General features: G+C 32.3%; 5 protein-coding genes across 7 annotated transcripts; 3 read left to right on the top strand and 2 right to left on the bottom strand.

The window, feature by feature from the left end:
* Window positions 1-923: 923 nt before the first annotated feature.
* LOC106759026 lies at window positions 924-1467 on the top strand. Its single transcript, XM_014642039.2, has 2 exons — window positions 924-1127; window positions 1251-1467. The coding sequence occupies exons 1-2, from the start codon at window positions 990-992 to the stop codon at window positions 1317-1319; spliced, it is 207 nt and encodes a 68-aa protein (XP_014497525.1). The 5' UTR covers window positions 924-989; the 3' UTR covers window positions 1320-1467.
* An 815-nt stretch (window positions 1468-2282) lies between these two features.
* Window positions 2283-4788, bottom strand: LOC106758277. The gene is made up of 3 exons (XM_022780136.1): window positions 4289-4788; window positions 3583-3870; window positions 2283-3351 (listed from the first exon to the last, which is right to left on the bottom strand). The coding sequence occupies exons 1-3, from the start codon at window positions 4365-4367 to the stop codon at window positions 2408-2410; spliced, it is 1311 nt and encodes a 436-aa protein (XP_022635857.1). The 5' UTR covers window positions 4368-4788; the 3' UTR covers window positions 2283-2407.
* A 3832-nt stretch (window positions 4789-8620) lies between these two features.
* LOC106759354 (protein TOC75-3, chloroplastic) lies at window positions 8621-13599 on the top strand. The gene is made up of 7 exons (XM_014642499.2): window positions 8621-9836; window positions 10388-10609; window positions 10705-10812; window positions 10917-11108; window positions 11206-11454; window positions 12714-12968; window positions 13090-13599. Exons 1-7 carry the CDS (start codon window positions 8718-8720, stop codon window positions 13327-13329), a joined length of 2385 nt encoding a protein of 794 aa, XP_014497985.1. The 5' UTR covers window positions 8621-8717; the 3' UTR covers window positions 13330-13599.
* A 452-nt stretch (window positions 13600-14051) lies between these two features.
* LOC106758190 (chaperone protein DnaJ) lies at window positions 14052-17257 on the bottom strand. 3 transcript variants are annotated; one of them, XM_014641137.2, is made up of 5 exons: window positions 16831-17254; window positions 15706-15865; window positions 15118-15150; window positions 14818-14912; window positions 14052-14700 (listed from the first exon to the last, which is right to left on the bottom strand). In XM_014641137.2, the coding sequence occupies exons 1-5, from the start codon at window positions 17176-17178 to the stop codon at window positions 14476-14478; spliced, it is 861 nt and encodes a 286-aa protein (XP_014496623.1). In that variant the 5' UTR covers window positions 17179-17254; the 3' UTR covers window positions 14052-14475. The 3 variants fall into 3 exon arrangements, with proteins under 3 accessions (XP_014496623.1, XP_014496624.1, XP_022635345.1); XM_022779624.1 differs by having other exon boundaries at window positions 14517-14722; window positions 16831-17257; XM_014641138.2 differs by lacking the exon at window positions 15118-15150 and having other exon boundaries at window positions 14154-14700; window positions 16831-17252.
* A 1406-nt stretch (window positions 17258-18663) lies between these two features.
* On the top strand, window positions 18664-19592 carry LOC106758902. The gene is made up of 2 exons (XM_014641907.2): window positions 18664-19111; window positions 19209-19592. Exons 1-2 carry the CDS (start codon window positions 18761-18763, stop codon window positions 19383-19385), a joined length of 528 nt encoding a protein of 175 aa, XP_014497393.1. The 5' UTR covers window positions 18664-18760; the 3' UTR covers window positions 19386-19592.
* Window positions 19593-21785: the final 2193 nt, after the last annotated feature.

Genomic DNA, 21785 nt, shown 5'->3' on the forward strand with positions numbered 1-21785 from the left:
CGTACGCGTGTTAACAAACCCCATATATATATATATATATATATATATATATATATATATATATATATATAAGTGTGCGAAAATTATTTAAAATTTTCACATTTAACATATTTTATATATATTTCTATTTATATTTATATAAAGAATGTTGTTGATAATTGATAATTTATTAAATATGATACTATTGTTAAAAAGTATAATATTATGACGTGTCATTTCCTAAAAATATCGTAACTTATTCTCACTTAACTATAATTTTTAGCGTTTCTTATTTTTTAAACCAAATCACTCCTTTCCTAATTAACTCTTATTTCGCATATTCTCAATCTCACAATCATGAAATGATACTTGAATTTAAAATAATATTAGTCGGGTTTAAAACAAAAATAGATAATGTTTTATTATTGTTTACTTTAAAACATAAAATTTCACTGCAGATTAACATATTTTATTTTATATTTTATGTATAGGAGTAATCTAATATTAATATAAATCTTTAACATAAATTAATTAAAATATTTAGACGAAAATGTTAATTTTTTTTTGTATAAATGAGAGTATGTTATGGGGAATTTCTCTCTATACTCTTTTAGTAGAAAAAAAAATAAATAAACAAACTTATAAGTTTAAAAAATTAGATAACTGAGAAAACTTTATATATTAATGTATTGGACATTATTTAGTTTTAACTTTTTTAAAAAAAAAATTAATTTATTTTTCTTATCTTTTTCACTATACATATTTATGAAAATAAAATTCAAACATGTTTAAAATATGGTTTTTATAATTAGCTAATATTAGATTATTAGAGACGAGTGGAAACAGTAAAATGTGGGAATGGAAATTGAAAGTCCAACGGAAAATGGATTAGAGAGAAAGAAAGCCCAAAGAAGGTTGGGCCCAAATTGAAGATCAGAAAAGGGGTGGAGGTGGCGGTGGTGGTTGCGCAGCAGAAAGAACGATCTGGAAACGAAAGAACAGAGTCAGTTATGGGCGGTGCATTGTGGGGGACGCGCGTGATGGAGATCGTGAAGAAGCATGACTCTGGAGGACTCGTTTGGAAGCGAATTAAACTCACCACCACCCGAAAGGCCAACGCTAAGAAGCGCCTCCTCCGCGTTTGGCAGGTTTCCATCTTTCTATATCTCTCTATTCTTCCTTTTTAGGGTTCCTTTTCTTCTTCTTCTTCTTCTTCTTCTTCTTTCTCGATAATCACATCTCTCTTCTTTTCTTTTGAATTCCTTTTGAAGAATGAAGCTGTCTTGAAAGCATGTTCTCAATCATCTGCTCCCGCTCCTGCCACTGCCAACAACTCCTGAAGGACGCTTGTTTACCGTCATTCAATCCATTTTTCACTTCAAAACAATTTGTAACCCCCAAACATCCTACTCCATTTCTGCTTTTATAGACTGTTTTGTAATCCGTGGTTTTTAATATATTGCTGACATATCTTGGTAGTTATTCTCACTGATTTAGATTCTGATGGTATTATTATCGTCTTTTCTTCCTGCTTCGAAATTTTATTATTTTCAATTGTGAGTAACTTTCTTTGATTTTAGAATCTGCTCTGAGGTTTCAATTGACTAAGGATGAATCATTAGAAATAGTGTTGCAGGAAAAAAAAAATTATAGTTCATTTAACCAATTAATTTATGCATACACCAACACTTAAGTGTGAGATGTTTTCAGAAACATAAAGCGGCTGTTTATTTGATTTATGCATAGCTAATAAAAATATTCAAATATGAAATATTAGATTTATTGTTTTATTCCAATCAAGATATTCCTATGATTATAATATTCCATACAAAACATACTCATAAACTCAAATATGAAACTTATAAGTTCTAAAAATACCTGCGAGTTCATTTTCTTTTACTTTGAATGCACATTGTTATCTTAACTTAGTAGCAAAATTGACAGTAAATGGACTTCAGTATAGTAAATTTGTGCAGTGTTTTCCTTCTCTTTTATTCTATTCTTCAGAAGCACTGATAAAAATACAAATACATTACCGATAAAAGAAAATTCTATTCGTCAGATATCATATACCACCAAACACTAAGCCATAAAATCAGCCAAAGTAGCAATGACAGTACACTGTTTTTCTGATGAATCCTTCTATAAATTAGTAAAAGTACACGGTGCGCACTGCACTCGTTTCTGTGGATAAATGGTACACAGTTTATTCCATATATTGAATTTTACAAAACATTGGAAATGACTTTTCGGGTCTAGTTATTATTATATACATACACAAAATGGCAAAAAAAGAAAGCATGTAGTAATATACAAAGTTGCATGAAGGCGATGGTTGGAGAACTTAATTTGCCTGTAGAATTCTCCCACGGTTCTCATCCTCACCAACTGCAAAATGTACTGTGATATCACATGAATATTATGGATTTTATGTAGTGAAAAAAGAGCTTTGCATGAAAAAAAAGATGATAGTATCATATGATATATAGGATATATGGCAGAACGGTGCATTTGTAATGATTGTTTTACCTTGAGTTTGTGATGAAGTGCGTGTAGTAGGAATTTTGACTCCATATTCTTCTGATGGCTCCTCATTCCCGAGAAATGAATTTACAGCTCCTCTCACCTTGTCCATCATGCCTGAATTACTTGGACCATTTTCTCCATGTGTCACCTGAGGCTGAGATTCAGTTTTTTCATCGTCCCTTGGCTCTGACTTGCTCATTGAATAATCTTTGGCCGAAGCACTCTTTTGGCCTGTGTTTTTCCCTCTCAATGAAGCAACTGAGAAGGATGATGATTTTTGCAATGGAATCATGCTTGTGGCATCATTCCTTTGTTCAGACCTGTTCATTGCATAATCTTTGAGTGAATAAGTCTTTTGAGGAATCTTCCCACTCTTTGAAGCAGACGAAGATGACAAATCTTGCTTTGGAGACTCAATTTTGGCATCATCCTCTTTTTCAGACTTGTTCTTCAAATAATCATTGACTGAAGGAACATTTTGGCTTGTATTCTTCCTACTCTGTGAAGCAGACGAGGAAAATGAATGTTGCAGCCGAGATGATGAAACAGATGAATTTTGGGACGGGATGCTATTGGCTGCAGGCGACCCTGCAGCATAGGCAGGTGTCATTTTCTGAGCTAAGGTTTCAGAGGCGTTGGGTGAAGATGCTGCCACTGTTGTTGCAGTATCAGGTTGAGTTGTTGAAGTGAGTTTGTGATTGACAGCAGCATTTGGCTTTTGATCTTCCTGCATTCCTAGTTTGACAGCGTTATGCAAAACGTGCTTCTCAGAGATTACTGGATTTGCTCTTGGATGTTGCCTTGCATTTTCTTTGTATGTCTCAGGTGCCTGCTCCGATTCATACACTGAAATGTAAAATTCACTCCAAATAAGGATGAGAATGTAAAGAAGAAAGAACAAGTCCTTGTAAAAATGAATAATAAACAAAGGGGCAAGGAGAAATTATCTTATGAACGATCATATGGTCCCTTTTTAACACTTCTCAGCGAATTTAGATTTCATATCATATAAATATTAGCGAGGATCATTTATTCTCAGACAATATAAAAATTTGTTCAATGATGTGTATTAATTACTAGGAGCTCCAAGGTATTCAGCGTCTTTTTCTTCTTGTTCTTCTTCTTCAATTTCTTCCTCCTCCTCCCCTTCATCTGCAAACCTAGCTCTACTAGAGGGTGTGACATTGTCGTCCTCTATTCTTTTCTTGCTGAGGCTGTAGCACAATTTCCTGGCCTTTTGCTTCACTTTGGTGAGGACTGATTTCTTCTGATAGAGGCCTTGGTCATCTTCCAGGTCCTGTTGCTTCATAGGAGAGGAAGGGGAAGAGCTAGTTGGTGACATTCTAGAAGAATCCCCGGCTGCACCTGTAACCACGGGAACTTAGAATATGATTTTGGAAACAAATCCTTCCACAGCATTGAAACCAAAGAAGAGAGAAAGAAAGAAAAAAAAAATGTACATTTGCATGTCAGGAGGAGAAAAATAACAAGCATTTGATAGAGTTTATGATATGTGAAAGAATCCATAATCAACACTCAATAAATTTTCTCTGGCCTACCCTTCACATTCATATCATTAATCAGATATCTGCATCTCTGTCCTGATTTATTTTCTTTGATATATCATCTTTCCTTAATTACCAGCGTTAACAAATGCATGGTTTGAAATTCAATCGTTTCATGGCAGTGACATGCCCTTTTGTTTGTAACTAGCTTATGTAACATAATTAAGCTGTGTCTAAAGCTATGATATATTCTTGAATGTTGAGAAATTAAAGATTACTTCGGAGGAAATGTTCCACACTAGCGATGCTGGTAGGACTTCTTGCAACATCAATATGTTTGTACGTACGTTCAGGCATTTTCTCTGACTTTTTTTTCCTCCCTGTATTCCAATTTGCGTCAGATTTTTTAATAACTCTGCTTTTATATTTGTTCTTCTATGGTTAATAAATAATAGGCAGAAATTTAACCCAGAATGAAGAGTGGTAAATCAATTGGTTCCGGGGTTCTTGCACACCATGGACATATATTTGAGGGCTCATTTTCTACACGTGGAGACTACTATCCATTTTTCTTACTGCTAAACCTCTCAAATTATCACATACCTGTTATAGAAAGTTGACCAGACCAGGATAAGAAAAATTGTTGGTGCCTCAAGATCAACCCTATCTTAGTCATCAAAACTTTTTCCTTTAGTCTAGCCTTATTTTAGTATACCTTCCTTCTACTCTCCAAGTCTTTACGTAAACTTGGATTCATATGGATAAGACTTGGCAAAAAATAAATAATGTGTATTGTTCTATAGTTAACTATATTATATTATACTATAAAAAACCTAAAAGTTCAGTATAGTACTTTATGGTACTATTTTACGAGAATTGTATCTATTCTTTCCTTTTCTCTTGTTCGCATTCAATTGATTTGTCTTGTAAAAAACCGTTACTTAATAATAAAATATTAATAAAAGAACTTGTTTACATAAAAAATTAATAATTAATTTTTTAAGACAAAATTTTTTTATTCCAAATTTTTAAATCTTTTTATCAATAAATATATTTTACTTTTTAAATAATATTAATAAAAACAAATTATTTTTTTTAAATTTAATTTTATTAATTGATTAAGTAATAGAAATCATAAAAGAAAAAGGACACTACTTTAAATATATTATATTCTTTAACGTATTATTAAATATGTAAAAATATGTTAAAAAAACTTTTAATGATATTAAAATGTGTGTAAGAGCACATATTAAAATAAATATTTATTTTAAAAATCAATTTACTTTAAAATAAATATCAATCAATTTACTTTAAAATAAATATCAATACTATTATTTTTAAATGATAGTATTTATAGACTAAAACTAAAATATATTTTTTAATGTTAAATTTTATTAAATGCCGTAATGAAAAAAAAATTATCAAAAATTTATTAAGAGTAACTTTTTTAATATCATCTTTTATTATATTATAATAATTAATAAATATTAGTTTAATTTTTGCATAATAAAATATAAATAATAAATAATTGATTAATAAAACTATTTTATGAGACAACAAAATAAATATAAATAAAAAATCATTTTAAAATAAAATAATTAGATAAAAAGATAAATAAGTTATATACACATATAAAATAAAAGAAATATGAATAAAAAATTAAAAAAATAAATATAAAAGTAAAATAATATTCATGACAAAATAAATATAAAAAATAAATAATAAAATAATTTCCATAGACATATAATAATAAAAGAAATATAAATAAAATGAAAAATAATAATATCAAATAATTAAAAATTAATTTTTAAGACATTTATGAATAAAATGAAATAAATATTAAAATAAATTTCAATTAAAAATAAATGTATTGTTATATTATTTAGTTTAAAAACTAGTACAATTCAGTTTAAAATTAATATAGTTAATAGTCAAGTTCAGTTTATAAACAAAAATAGTTCAGTTCAGTTTGTCTTAAATACAGATTTTAGTAATATAATGTAGTTCAGTTCTATTTATCCACCTATATGAATCTACAATATTGATATATAGTGCTGAAATTATTGTGACATAATAATTATAGTTGGTTGCTCGGAGATTATCTATATTATGATAATAATTTAAATATATAAAATTATATTAGTTAATGAGATTTACAAAGTAACAATTTTATTTAAATATGTTTTGGGTGTGAGGATTGACTTCACAATCAAAACAATCCTATGTTACACTTTTTCTTCCAAATTCTCTTAACGTGGTTTCAAGTCTTAGGTGTAAAGTTTTTTCAAGTCTTTAATATTTGTTTTTTTAGCTAAGTTAGTAATATAATCATGGAGTCTTAAATGGATTTACAATTAATATAGGTTTAATAATGGAGTCTGATCAATGATTGACTAATCTGAGTTTTGATATATTTTTATTATAGATCATTCGGTTAATAGTTAACTAGGTAATTACACAATACAAAATCTATCATAGTTTTTTTATATTCTTGTTAGAATGTAATAATTTTTATATATTTGTGAAAAATTGATTGTTATAAAATCTAAAAAATTACAATAATTGAATTATAATTATTAGTATTTTTATTATAATTGATTCTTTCAAATAGTATAATTTCGTAGTTTGTATTACACACGTTACATTAGAAGATATACAATTTTTATCAAGAGAAATTGTTTAGTCCTTATTTTTTTCATTTATATTTGTTTCATATTTATAGAAATTCGTAGTAGAAGGTATACAATTTTTATTAAAAGAAATTGTTGATTTTAGTCCTTATATTTTTCATTTATATTTGTTTCATATTTATAGGTGTATTTACGTGAACAATGCATTAGTACTATATGTGTATATAACAAATATATAATATGAAATGATCATAAATAAATATGTAATGTATTGTATGTCTCATAATAGCTTGTAGTTTTCTATTTTTTACTTCAAGTTTATGACTATTTATAACTATTACTTTGACATTAAAAAAAAATTCGACATAATATTTTATTGAGCAGTGCTCCCTGCACCTCACCTCATTCTCCTTGCACCTCCAAATTTATGTATTTGTCCTTCATTTAATAAAAGTCAAAATGCAATTAATGAATAGTTAATGATTTCTTAACTCCTAACAAGTTTCTTAACTCCCAACAACCCTGAGGATATAAACCCTAGCATGCACCCCCCCTTTCCTGATTACCATCACGAGCAACGTTTTCCTTTTCACTTCACTATTTTATTGAGTTGAGAGGGTATCCATTAGTGATTATGATCATTGGTGGTGATAGCTGGTGGGAGGAGAAAGAAGAGGAAGAGAAAGCTCTGTCCAAGTTAGCAAAAAATTAATTTCATATAATAATATAAGAAAAAAAAACAAAAATGGATACCTCACCGTAGTTAGCAACGAACCGCAACTCAGCTCTGCCGCCGCATCTCGATTATCGGCTAACAACTGTCGCATTCCCAACTGCGGCTACCCTTAGCCGCATCTCCAACTGCGGCTACCCTTAACCGCATCCCCAAGTGCGGTTATGCACAGTCGCACCTCCCAGGTGCGACACCCCTCAATCGCGCCTCCAAATGTGGTTCTGTGCGAGCACCTCCCTCTGAACCCAGATCAAATACCCAACCCCAACCCCTTTTCAATCCTAGCAGTAATGCCACTAATAACAGTAATTCAATTCTGGTGGTTCCTCTCACAGCATATAAACAACATATCTATGAGACAAATAGCCTAATTCAATTCAAGGAAAAACAATACAACTAACCTGGACGCCTGCTAGAAGAAGCGCTAGATCTCATCACCACCAGCAACAAACACGAGCCCGTGAAAATTATGAAAGACAGAAGAGAAAACAGAGTGTTCTTCCCTGGACAAAGTAAAAGAAAGAAGAAAGAGGTGTAGAGGTCTTGTGAAATGCGGTGAGAAAGGAGCATTTTCCACTGCATCAAATAAGCTTTTTCAATCTTTCTAGAAAATCAAAATATTCTTTTATGGGTAGAATTGGAAATACAGAAAGAATGGGAGGTGCAGGACGAAGTGGGTGAGGTGCAGGGAGGAACACTCTATTTTATTTTTGTCCTAGTTGATCCCAATTCAACACTAAAAGTATATTAAACTTTTTCTAATAACCGAATACTTTTGCCTGTAAATACTGCATTTTTATTCTATTCATAAATCTATTTTCTTTCCTATTAGTTATAGTTTTAATTAAAATACTAGTTTTTACTGTTTATATGTTATGATTTGAATATACCACATCAATTCGTTATGTATGGATGATGAGATTCCATTGATAAATAACTGTTCTTTTTTTTCTCTTAGAGATCGTCAGAACTTTTATAATTTTTATTATGTGAATTTTAAATTAAAATAATATATATTAGTTATTAACATAAAAATTTATAAATTATTTTATAAATTATATAATTTCATTAATAAATATCGATAAAGTAATTCAGCCTACAGTATTAAATAAATATAGGTTTGGTATTTTTTGTACATTTTAAAATATTCTATCTTTTTATGAAATTTATAATTTTGTATTACTAAATTGTAAAATGATGGCGAGACATGTAGATGGATGAAGAGATATATAACAACAGAGGGGAAGGAAGAGAAAAGAAAACATAAAAAACCAAACCCATCAAAAACCCTTCTTCCTCACTCCATTTCTCTCTCTTATCCAATCTGTCACCTTAAACTCAACAATGTCGTCCTTCACTGCCTCTAACAACCTCAGCACCGCCATTCTACCCTCTCGCCGGAGCAAACTATCTCCATCTCCTTCCATCAAATGCAACCTTTCACCTTCCAAACCTAACGATTCAAATCCCTCTGCGCCTGCTCCACCGCTTTTCAAAGCCATCGCCATCTCCTCCGCAGCCTCCATTCTCCTCCACTGCACACCTCTCACCCCCTTCCTCTCTAACCCCCTCGCAGGCGGAGGGAACAGCGGCGGCGGCGGAGCCGGTGGAGATGGAGGATGGTTCGGCGGAAATGGAGGCGGGGGCGGAGAAAACGGAGGGTTCTTGTCTAGAATGTTCGCTGCTATTGCGGACGAATCTCAGTCTCAGGAGTGGGATTCGCACGGCTTGCCAGCGAACATCGTTGTCCAGTTGAACAAAATGAGTGGGTTCAAGAAGTACAAGGTTTCCGAGATCATGTTCTTCGATCGGAACAGGAGAGTGAAAGTGGGCTCCGAGGATTCGTTCTTCGAGATGGTTTCGCTGAGGCCTGGTGGGGTTTACACGAAGGCGCAGCTTCAGAAGGAGTTGGAGACTCTCGCAACTTCTGGCATGTTTGAGAAGGTTGATTTGGAGGGGAAAACCAACCCTGATGGGACAATTGGGGTTACCATTTCGTTCAGCGAGAGTACGTGGCAGTCTGCGGACGGGTTTCGCTGCATCAATGTGGGGCTCATGCAGCAGACAAAGCCTGTTGAGATGGATTCGGATATGACTGATAAGGAGAGGTTGGAGTACTATTTGAGTCAGGAGAGGGAATACAAGAGGAGAATCGACAGGGCGAGGCCGTGTCTCTTGCCGAAGTATGTGCACGATGAGATTCTTGAAATGCTCAAGAGACAAGGCATGGTCAGTGCTAGGTTGTTGCAGAGGATCAGGGACCGAGTGCAAAAATGGTACCATGATGAGGGCTATGCGTGTGCTCAGGTGGTTAATTTTGGGAATCTTAACACCAAGGAAGTTGTTTGTGAGGTTGTTGAAGGGGATATCACCAAATTGGATATTCAGTTCCAGGATAAGCTTGGCAATGTTGTTGAAGGGAACACTCAAGTGCCAGTGATACAAAGAGAGCTCCCTCGGCAGGTATATATTGTAGGAGACATGTAGGCTTGTGTTGTATTGGAGTTTTCTGGTTAATTGGGGTAGGTTATGAACGTTTGTTATCTGTGCGATTGATGTGTTTAGTGTGATCGAGAGCTACTTTACACGATTATCTTCTTGTACAGGATACAGTGTTCGAGATTTCACTTCAACTAGTTATATACTAATCAAAGTGTGTGCTTAGAGAATAATCTTCACTTTTAAAAACCAGTTTCATAAGGTCGAGATAGACCTAAACCCAAATTCTAATGTGGAATATAAAGTCTATCCTCGCAATTGTTGGTGTGCCTATCGAGCTGTTAATCCTCGACTTGGAAAGGGGTGTATGAAATTTCACATTGACTAGCCATTACATGACCCTTACATAAGAAGTTGGTTTTGAGAGGTCTAGTTTTAAGCCCAAGTTCTAATAATTAGCGTATTATGTGTTTACTAGTTTGTTCCGATATTATTCCTTCTGTTTGGTTTTTGTGTTGTTTTATGTGTTCATTGATTTGTTACTAACTTCATGGATGTTTGTGTTGGATTCACAGCTACGCCCAGGTTTCACTTTCAACATTGAAGCCGGGAAGCAAGCTTTAAGAAATGTGAACTCCCTTGCTTTGTTTTCAAATATTGAGGTGAATCCAAGGCCTGATGAAAAAAATGAAGGAGGTATAATTGTGGAAATTAAGTTAAAGGAGTTAGAACAGAAGTCGGCTGAAGTCAGTACTGAGTGGAGTATTGTCCCAGGACGGGGAGGGCATCCCACCCTGGTATTTATTTGTCAAACAAATATCAATTCTCTTTAACAAGTGATGAATTATTTGTGTCCAATTAATTTGTTTACTTTCTATTCAAATTCGTGTAGGCTTCACTTCAGCCAGGTGGTACTGTTAGTTTTGAACATAGGAATCTGCAAGGGCTGAATAGATCTGTTAACGGTTCTATAACAACTAGCAACTTCTTGAATCCCCAGGTAGGTATCCTTGAAATTGTGCTATGAGTTAATTTGATCCTGCCAATTGGTGCTTAGTGATATTGGCATCGGTATCACAATATCCCCTATTTATTCTGCTTCAGGATGATCTTGCATTTAAGCTAGAGTATGTGCATCCATATTTGGATGGTGTGTACTATCCACGTAACCGTACTCTCCGTGTAAGCTGCTTCAATAGCCGAAAGCTGAGTCCTGTGTTCACTGGGGGACCAGGTGTGGATGAAGTGCCCCCAATTTGGGTTGATCGTACCGGTGTTAAAGCTAATATCACAGAGGTAACTTCATTGGTACTTTTCAACTATATGAACTTTGGGTTGGCCATTTGGGTCATTGGTAATTTTAACTAATTATTTTGTCTTGTGCGCCATGCAGAATTTCACACGTCAGAGTAAATTCACCTATGGACTTGTAATGGAAGAGATAACAACACGTGATGAAAGTAGTCATATATGTTCAAATGGTCAAAGAGTATTACCTAGTGGAGGAATTAGTGCTGATGGACCTCCAACCACTCTCAGTGGTACTGGCATTGATCGCATGGCATTTTTACAGGCAAATATCACACGCGATAACACACGTTTTGTGAATGGAACTGTTGTTGGAGACAGAAATATGTTCCAGGTGACTCTACACTCAGTGCCTTTGTAATTATGTACATGGATAAATTACACGTTCCTATCAATTTTGTGATATTCAGAAACTTTCAAAAAATTATATTTCTCTATATAAAACATGATTTATATTGATCCAATCATTAAGTTATAAGTTATAACTCTATATTACCTTGGGTGTTTGTCAAAATTAGACAATTTAAGTAATCAGGTGAATCTTTTTTTTTTTTCTTTTAAAGTATATAGTGTCAAATTGAGGTATATCAACGGAGTATTAAATAATTTTAGATTAATATAAGATTTTGTTTTATGATTTATATTTTTCTTAATAGTCTTAATATAATATATGATTTAATTATCCAATAAAAAGTTATTAAAATAGTAGATACCTTCCCATTTATATATGTATGTGTGAAGATGCTCTTGGCATTTTGTTTTGGTGGGGAAAGAATATCCTAAAAGTTTGAAGACAAAAGGATGCAATGCACATCAAGCAGGGGTGCAGAGCCTATAATTTCTATGCAGATGCCATAGTGTGTGTAAATGTATTTCACAATTTTTTAGCTTATACATTTAATATTCTATAAGTATGACTTGGCCTCTATCATTTATTCCCTTTGGCCTTGGGAACACTACACTGACTGGCACGTATTCATGGAAACAAAATCTACCGGAGTAACATCCTCGTAGATGTAACATGGGTGCAAATTAAATGAGTTTTTTAGTTTCTCTTCTCTTTACCACTTTTTGTTTTTATGTAATTATTTTATATTTGTCTGGTAATTTATATGGGTGCAAATGGAATGACTTTTACCACTTTTGACATAACATATTATTTGACTGGTAGTGCTATTTTTCATTGTCCGTTAAGTAAACTTGTCTTACTAGGAATAAGTGAAAGCATAGATGGGTTGAAGATGTTCCAAGCTTTTTTTTTTATGTATAGCTAATCTAGGGTAATTAGTGCAATCTATGTTAGAAGATGATACCGAGGCTAGAGTTATTAGGGAGCTGTCTATTTCTTCCCTTAAAGCAGTTCTTTTTAACCAACAACTAAGCCTTATCCCCGTAATTTGTTGTTGGATATGTGGATAAATCAATGCCGTTGAGTTCCATCCATAACACATTTTCAGCCAAACCTTCTAGTGCAAACCTGGGAAACTTGCTGTACCTTTGAGGAAAATATATTGGTGTTTTCTGAATTTTTGAATATGTTATGTTATGGCTATATTTTCTGATCATGCATTCTTAAACATATGCAAACTACAGGTGGATCAAGGCCTTGGCATTGGCAGTCAATTCCCGTTCTTTAATCGTCACCAGCTAACTGTGACACGATTCGTCCAGTTGATGTCCGTGGAAGAAGGGGCTGGTAAACCACCACCACCAGTTCTTGTCCTCCATGGGCACTATGGTGGTTGTGTAGGTGATCTCCCCAGCTATGATGCCTTTACTCTCGGGGGTCCCTATTCTGTTAGGGGATACAACATGGGTGAGATTGGAGCGGCTAGAAACATCCTCGAGGTAGGAACGAGAAGACTGGATGCATTTTATGATCCTCAATGTTGATTTTAGTTTTGTTACTTTTTATACTATCCAGTACTTAGAGATTATGTTTAACCATCTGACCTTTTTATTTCTGCAGCTTGCAGCTGAGTTACGGATACCTGTTAAAAGTACGCATGTGTATGCATTTGCAGAACACGGCAACGACCTAGGGAGTTCAAAGGGTGTGAAAGGGAATCCTACAGAAGTTTACAGGCGACTTGGTCATGGGTCGTCTTATGGTCTTGGTGTCAAACTTGGTCTAGTCAGAGCAGAATATGCCGTTGATCACAACTCAGGAACTGGTGCATTATTTTTCCGTTTTGGAGAGAGGTTCTGAGGTGCAAATTAGTGACATTAGTATATTGCACAGTCGGCTTTCTTCTTTTGGTTAGTGGGGTTTCGAGGTTATAGATACTCAGAAGTTACGTGTACCAGACCAGTAGACTCGCTGTTTTTGTTTGTTTCTCATAAAATTGGTAGAGGGTTCTGCGTAATTATTACCATTGTCATGAATTGGATTTTATTTTTGCGGCTAGTCATCAATGCACAGTCCGTGAGAAAAAAATGGATCCTAATATTCTCTTAAATAAATTTTATTTCTGTTAAATATGATTGTCAGTTATTTGAGGTTAAAAGTTTTTTTTTTTTTATTAATATAGTTATTGGAGGATTTTTCTTGTGGTTTAACTTGTACTCCCAGTTTATTATAAAAATGATGATATTTTTTATTGTATTATATTTAAATTTTAGTTGAAGCAGGATAGATGTAAAAGTAGTTTCATTATTTTATAATTATGTTCTGTACATGAACAAATCGAGTCCATTCTCTCGATTGAGTCATTGATTTGTTATAAAAACCTTATGCTAAACCATTTTTAGTGGTACATACCAATCTTCTTTATTGGGCTGTTCACAGATCTTTTTCACAAATGCCTGAACAACTTCAGATGAAATTTTAACATTCGTCTTATCTGAAATGTCTGTACATTCAACCCAAGATTCTAATGTGCTGTTTTCTTCATATCAACATGAAAATATATCAGTAGGATAAATCAGTTGTTTATTAAGTTCAAACTTGTAAGATCACGGTTTATAATTATATACAAATCATTAGCATTACACAGCTCGCTATAAATGTACAAAAAGAACTGGAGCTCGTGAAAATCCAGAATTTCCTAAGTCTTCATTTTTCTCTCCTTTTGTAAATGTTTTTTTTCTTAAAAATTTAAATAGGTTGTCAATGTTGCATGTTCAAGCTCCGTATAAATATTTTAGTTTACAAACCAAATGAATTGAATACTCCCTTTACAAACCCAAAACATCCATGGTTGAGCTTTTAGTGTTATTCCTCTACCCACCCAACTAAATGAAACTAGAGAGAGATAAACTAACACTGCTAGACAACCAATCTGGTGATGGTCTTGTGCCAAGAATGAGAAAAAAATGAATTTTGGCTTTTCTTCTTCAACCAAATCCTTCTATGCTACAAGCCTAATTCCTTTTTCAACTGAGCCAGAGTAGCTTCTATTTCCTCAAGGTTATCCTCAACGCTTCCCTTGCTAGCTTCACCTGGATTACTGCTACTGTTTGGTGTCTCTCTCCCAGAAAAGTTGGATGCATTTTCTCCTTGAGGTGTCTCGTAATCACCATTCTGATCTGTAATATTGAGTTCTTTCTCAAGGAACTCCACAAATTCTTCTCCTATTTCCTGAAAGGAAAAATTTAAAATACTATGACCCCCATTAAGACCCTGTTCCCAAGGCTCATGTACGTACATTATAATTTTAAAAAATAAACAGATGAATATTTAAACAGGAAGTCTCACCGACAATTCCTCCCATAGGCTCTTTGGCTTTCCTTCTGAAGCAGCGTTTGCTTCCCAGTTCCTGAATTCTTCTTGAAGATCCTTAAAGAATTCCTCTGCAAAAAACAAAAACAGACAGGTCTCAAACACTAAAGAGAAGGGAATTACAAAATTATGTTGCAATATACTAGAGACACACATCCCTTTACCCTTGTTGGTAGATTTATATGGGGCAACCAATGCCCAGGAGAATTTTAATGAATACAGGCTAAACTTAGGGCCAACATGATCCATGATGTCTACCAGAGAGTATATATCTACCTATTGTTATTTGAACATCCCTCAATAAATTACCTGCATCATTAATATGTAGGACTATATAAGATTAAACCAAAAAGTAACTAGCTTGATAAAATGATAGGACAAGAAGCACATAAAAAAATATAAGTACTACATGTGTTTAAAAGTCTTAATATTCGATTTAATACCTAAGAGAATTTTTGGATTATCTTACAACTTCCTTTTGGATTTGTTTAGGCACTTAGTCCTATGGTTAGGTCTTGCTCAGGTGATACTAGTGATCACTAATCAATCTAATTAATAATATAAACAGGATTGTTAAATTAATGTATCATTCAAAACATTAAATACTATCAGTAATATATTTCAGTTTGGAACTTCGAGCTGTCATTTTCCTTTTTCCTCTTACCTAATCCTAAACCTATAATCCTTTGATATGGTGTCAAAGCCGTATCATTCAACTTGAGATTGTCTCCTTTCTGCTGTTTTGATGAAAAGGAGAAAGATTGCATATGTGCAACAGCAATAATAAACATGAAGAATGTATTCAAAAGTAAAGTCTCGTAGAGAGATATTCAAAACAAGATTCATGTGATTATCAATCTTTACCTAGTCCATAAAATTCTTCTTCTGGTTGTGCATTCCTACTTTGGCTTCCTTGAGAAAAATCGTAACCTTGATTTCCAGAATCATATCTTTTGCGGGAACTGGAATTTAGCAATGTATTGTATGCATGTTTTATCCTCATAAATTTCTCCTGTGCCTTTTCCTGTGAAAGGAAACTTTAACATACATAAGTAAGCACTAAAGACTCCAACCTTCCGGGGACTAATTACTAATGCACTAATCAATGCGAGTGGTTACTAGCATACAATCCAAAATAGAACAGTTGCATCATTGAAGGGCTTTCAGCATAGTGCATTCAAAAAACTTTTACCATTGCTTAATCCTTCTGATCATGGTTACATTCTCTTTTCTAGTTTAGATTTTTCCTTATGGGGGCAGGGACATCACCACTATCATAACTTTTGCCTGGAACTTAAAAGTAAAACAACTAAAAGAACACGAAAAAATTCAAAGACTGGAAGACAGTGAACCAATTACAAGTGCAATACATGAGAATCACAAATTGTTTTGTCACTATCTGGTATGTGACATTTGGTTCATTAAGCATCATAGATCCACGTATTTTTCAGCTTTTGATAACTAATATACATGTAAAGGGGATGAATGTTCTTTCCTGAGAAGGATAGTCAACAATCAGGCAACATATTAAAGGTGGGTATAGACCAGTAAATGACCATTTACAAAATTCTGAGAAAACATGCAATTTCTGATGGCAATAGAGCCATGGACACAAATTACTTAAAACATGTAACAGCCAAACGGATTATGTGAATCTTCTCTTCCCAGAAGAACAATAAGCCATATATAATCAGCACAGTAGCCATGTTTATAAAATTGAGAGTGCCAAACAACAGCGAGTTCCCAATTGAAGTATTCAGCTACGAAAGAGGAAACTAAACATTAGAGAAAATTCAAATCGATTAACACCTGATGAAGGTAAAAACCCCTGATTCTCAAAAGTTTCCCCAAATTATAAGCAATGAGTATGTGTCTTTATCACAGATAATATGACTTTTCCACTTAACTTTCGATAACTTAACTAAAACAGAATAGTGTCAAATCTCCTTAACATTTTCAAAACTGATTAGCGTCAAACAAAGTAATCACCTCTTTATTGACATCAGGATGATACTTAAGAGCAAGTTTCCGATATGCCCTTTTGATTTCGTCAACAGTTGCTGATGGAGACACACCCAAAACTTCATACGGCGACTCGCCACGCCTTGCTCTCACCACCATCATTCTATTGCCCCATCTTTCTTTTCTCTGCTGCTTACACTGTGAACGGTGAAAACGACTTGCATAGCTAATTTTATAAGTGGGTATGCAACAATTTGGTTGAAAAGATCTGAGAGAAAAGCGAGTATTGTTGGCACAATATAGGAAGGTGTTTGCAGTGAGAGGGAGAGTTGTTATAATTCCATGCATCTTATCTCCAAAGCCTTGTTCTCTCATCTCTTCGACTCAGTCATAGGATTCTCCATCAACCTTCTCGAACACCAACATCACTCTCTTATCACTCAATGTCCCAAACTTCTTTTAACTCCTTTAACAACCGACAACAATAAAATTAAGATTAAATCCTCAATTTAATATAATTAGGGTAACATTATAGAAAAAATGATATTTTAACACCATTTTTTACGCTGCATTAAAATATAGTTGGATAATTTTAAATTAAAAAAATAACTTTGGTTTTTCTTTTTTAAATGTCTTTTCTTTAACTTTTTTTAATTTAAAATCGTTTAACTACATTTTGACACGTGTACAGTGTCAAAATGATATCAGAAAATAGTGTTAAAATATCATCTTTCTTATTTTTACACACACTTTATATATTTTATTTTAGCCTTCAGTTTATAAAAAGTTAACCTTTTTTTTTAATAACCAAAAAATATACAAGCCATGTCATGAATAAAATACATAATTATATGGGAAAAAATATAAAAAAAACTCAAGTGAAAAATAATAAGAGTATATTATCGCCCCGTATAAATTGCAATTTGAAATATTTCCTAATAGTTTTACCATGGCATTTAATATTCCAGGGAATGTTATTTCTTACATTATACACAAAGATTGAATCTATTATTTTGTAAATAATATACAAAAATTTTACACGTCTGCTGCATTTGCAAATAGGCTTTGAGCCTAAATCCGACTATGATTTGCACTCCAATCCCATTTTCTTTTCTTCGTATGTCAAGATCCATGTTCCTGCTTTCGTATATCAAAATTTGATAAACGAAAATCGGATTTTGATAACTTAATGCACAACGACTTTATTAATTATGAGGGTATTTATGAAATTTGGGAGTGCATGATGAAACCCTTGAAAATATATAGGATGAAATGCGCATTTGAACATAACATGCTATAGATATAAGGCTATTCCTTCTTATACTCCCACAATTAGTAGTTGTACCCCAACAATAAGGGAAAATGACTCAAACGTTCTCCATCATTGTGCACACCGTGATGTCACTACCATCATTACAGCTGTTGTAGATAAAGAAAAAGATGAAAGAATATGGCACGAGAAGAACAAAATGTGAAAAAAAAAACTTGTTTTTAAAAGTTCTTTCTAAAACATTTCATATATTCTAAAAAACTTTTTATAGATCTTCTTTCATGTAGTAACATTCCAAAAAAAATATATTATAATATTAGTTCTGAAAATTCTATTTCAGAAATTATATTTTGAAAATCTTAATCCAGAAAATTTGTTTCTGAAAATTTCTATAAAATAAAATCAAAAAGTCATTTTTTTAAAGTACAAAATAATATTTTAACAACTTGAAGGAGTGTGTGAAGAAATTATGGAGGTGCAGGAATTAAAAGCCTAGATATAAAACAACAAAAAAAATTAAACCATCAGTTAATGGGCCCATAACAAAAAAATCTTATCTCACAGAAAACATATTGGTATTAGAACATCAAAATCCCGTTAGAGAAGTCCTTCCACCAAAAATCAGAAAGTGGTGCCACGTATGATAAAGAAAAGTGATTGGCTGAGACTGTGGTGAGGATTGCAGCAATGGCCACAGGATTTGCATCTTCCTTGATCTCATCTTCCCCACACATTGCAACCTTCCTTTCTTCTTCTTCTCTGCACTCATACCAGTCTCTCAGAACAACCACTCTTCCATCTCTCTCATCTAACTCTCTCATCACAACCCCATTCAAAAAATCCATCCTTTTTCACAACCCACTCCGACCCATTATTCTTCTTCCTCCTCCTGCCGCCGCCGAAGATGTTATCTCTACGGCGGAAACAGCGGTGGATGCTGTGGAGCAGTTGTACCCAACCACCGATAAAGGGGTCGCCACAGTCGTCTCGGCACTTTTCTTTTTGGCTTTCGTTGGCTTATCCGCTATCACTATTGGGGTAAGTAAAATTCTGTAAAGAAAAAAAAAATCTTAATTTGTTTGAAGTGAGGTAGTTATGTTCTGAAAGCTTGTATTCTGTTTGTGTTGCATTGTAGGTGATTTATTTAGCAGTAGTGGATTTCCTGCAGAAGAGAGAGAAAGAGAAGTTTGAGAAGGAAGAAGCAAGTAAAAAGGGGAAGAAGAAGAAAAAGAAGGTGGTGGGAAGAGCCAGAGCTGGACCCAGAGGATTTGGACAGAAGCTTGTCGAAGAGGAAGAGGAGAAGGATGATTAAGATAACAAACACCACACAATAAAAACCATTTCAGGTCATCTTTCCTTCCATTCAAATCCAATTTTACTGTCACCTTTTTAAGTTTTCAATACAGACATCTTTTGACAGAGTAATTTAGGTTGTTTCATTAGTTAAAGAAATTCATTGCAACTTATCTTTTGAGGATTACTGTTCATTATTGTTTTTATTTGAATTTAATTTGATGAAGATACAGAGCATACACCATCAAAACATTTTCTTGTTTATCATGTTTTTATAGCTAGAAATCATCAAAATTTTGAAAGCAAGCGATGTCATATCCTAATCATATTATTATAGGACAAATAATGGACTAAAAAAAAGTTTGGGTAGAAATATAAAACTTTGGGATAAGGTGTGGTTTGTCACCATATATTCATTATAAAAACAGAACATGTGTATGTGAGCATGCATTTATAAATTTTGTTATCACATTCAATTATTTTTTTGGTAATAAAAATATTGGTATAATTGTTTTAATACACTCAAAATAATGTAATATGATAAAGGACTTTGTAAAAGAAATTGGCTGATAGGGATCAGCAAATTCCTTTGTTACGACTTGTTGTAATATTGTTGTAGAAATTATGTGTTTATTATATTGTTACCGAAAATTGTTTTATACCTTTTTATTTTTACTGTATTGTTTGTAGTTCTTAAGGTTAACTTCTAATTTTAGTTAAAAGTCTTAACATGTTTTGAAAGCCGTTAAAATTGATGTAATTGAGTGCATTCTAATGTAATTTTTTTCTTGTATGTTTTGACAAACTTTGTTTTGAAAAGAGAAAATGCTTACTCATACATATTTTAGAACTTGCAGCTAACAAAAACACCCACAAATTATAAATTAAAAAAATATGGCTGATTAGTGAGTTAAAAATAAATTATCTCACACGTATGAGACAAAAAGGGAGAGAGGGATTTTTAAATTATCAATTAAATGTATGTATTATAAAATTGTGAAAAGACGTAAGCCTTTTCTTCATTTCATTTGTTATAAATTTGAATCACATATATATTTATTAGTACTTTTAAGGGATAAATAAATTTTTGGCGACTTCAAAATCAACCTATATTGAACTTATTATCTCCTAAAGAAAATTAATATTTTTGGTATTTAAAATTTACTAAATATAATCATGATATATTAGCTATGTTGACATATTTAAAATCTAAAGTTTCTTATAAATTTTATTAATAAAAATTTAAGATAAAAATAAATAAATTGTCTGCACTAATTCCTAAGTTAGTTTATCTATCAATGTTGAATCTTAGTATGTATAATGGACAATATTTAGATTTTGGACAATACAGACCCAAACTATTGACATCTACTCGAAAGACTTTGTACTGAATTTTATCAGTTGAAAATTAAAAAAATTAATTTGATAAAAAAAGAAAACGTGATATGTTGCCGAGTAATAAGTAACGACAATATTATAATAAACTAATATCATATTATTAAGTATTAGCGCGAACGAATAAATTGACGTTACAACATATACAACGCTACAATATATTATGTCAGTTAAAAAATATTGAAAATTTTCAAATGAAAATAATAGCAAGTGAAAATCAATGTTTAGATTACTAATTTTAAGTTATAGCAAACATTTTAAAAATACAATAATAAAAAATCAAGTTAAAATAATATGAAGAAAATTATAGAAACATATATTATATAAGCTTAATTAAGTTTTAAGTTTAGTTTTTTTTCTTCTTTATTGTCTTAAAAAGTTTAAAACTTTTTATTAAATATTTATTGTTAGATTTTTTTTAATAAGTGACTATTATATGATGATTTAACTGATATCTTACTCGTTATCTTTCACCATATATTTTTTATAATTTTATAACATGCATTTATAAAATTATAGAATTATAAAAATATAAGATTACATTCATAAAAAAATATATAGATAAGATAAGAATCGCATAAATGTCATTAAAAGTCACATAATCTGTAATATATAATAATAGTTTAAAATTTTAGGTAACTTGCACAATTAATTAATGTAATAATAAGACACTTTATGTTGTAGTTAAGCTTTTAATATATGTGATATCCAGCACTTCCTGAAATAGTAATTATTGTAGGATATTAATAAATTGAAGAAGAAACAGCTAAACAAAATGTAATAATAACGAACAAAAATTTAAGTTTAAATAAAAAAAATAAAAAATAAAATATTACGTAACACATTAAAAGATTATAATAAATTATAAACTTTAAATTGAAATATATTATTATATTTAAATTGGTAAGGCATAGAGTAGATCAATGGATTATTTATTGTGATGTGATGAAAAATATTAGGTTTAATTGTTTTTTGTTTTTATCATGTTTGGTGAGATTAGTTGGTGTGGATGCATACCAGGCTA

This window comes from Vigna radiata, chromosome 4 (genome assembly GCF_000741045.1).
Source record: "Vigna radiata var. radiata cultivar VC1973A chromosome 4, Vradiata_ver6, whole genome shotgun sequence".
NCBI classification, from domain to species: Eukaryota; Viridiplantae; Streptophyta; class Magnoliopsida; order Fabales; family Fabaceae; genus Vigna; species Vigna radiata.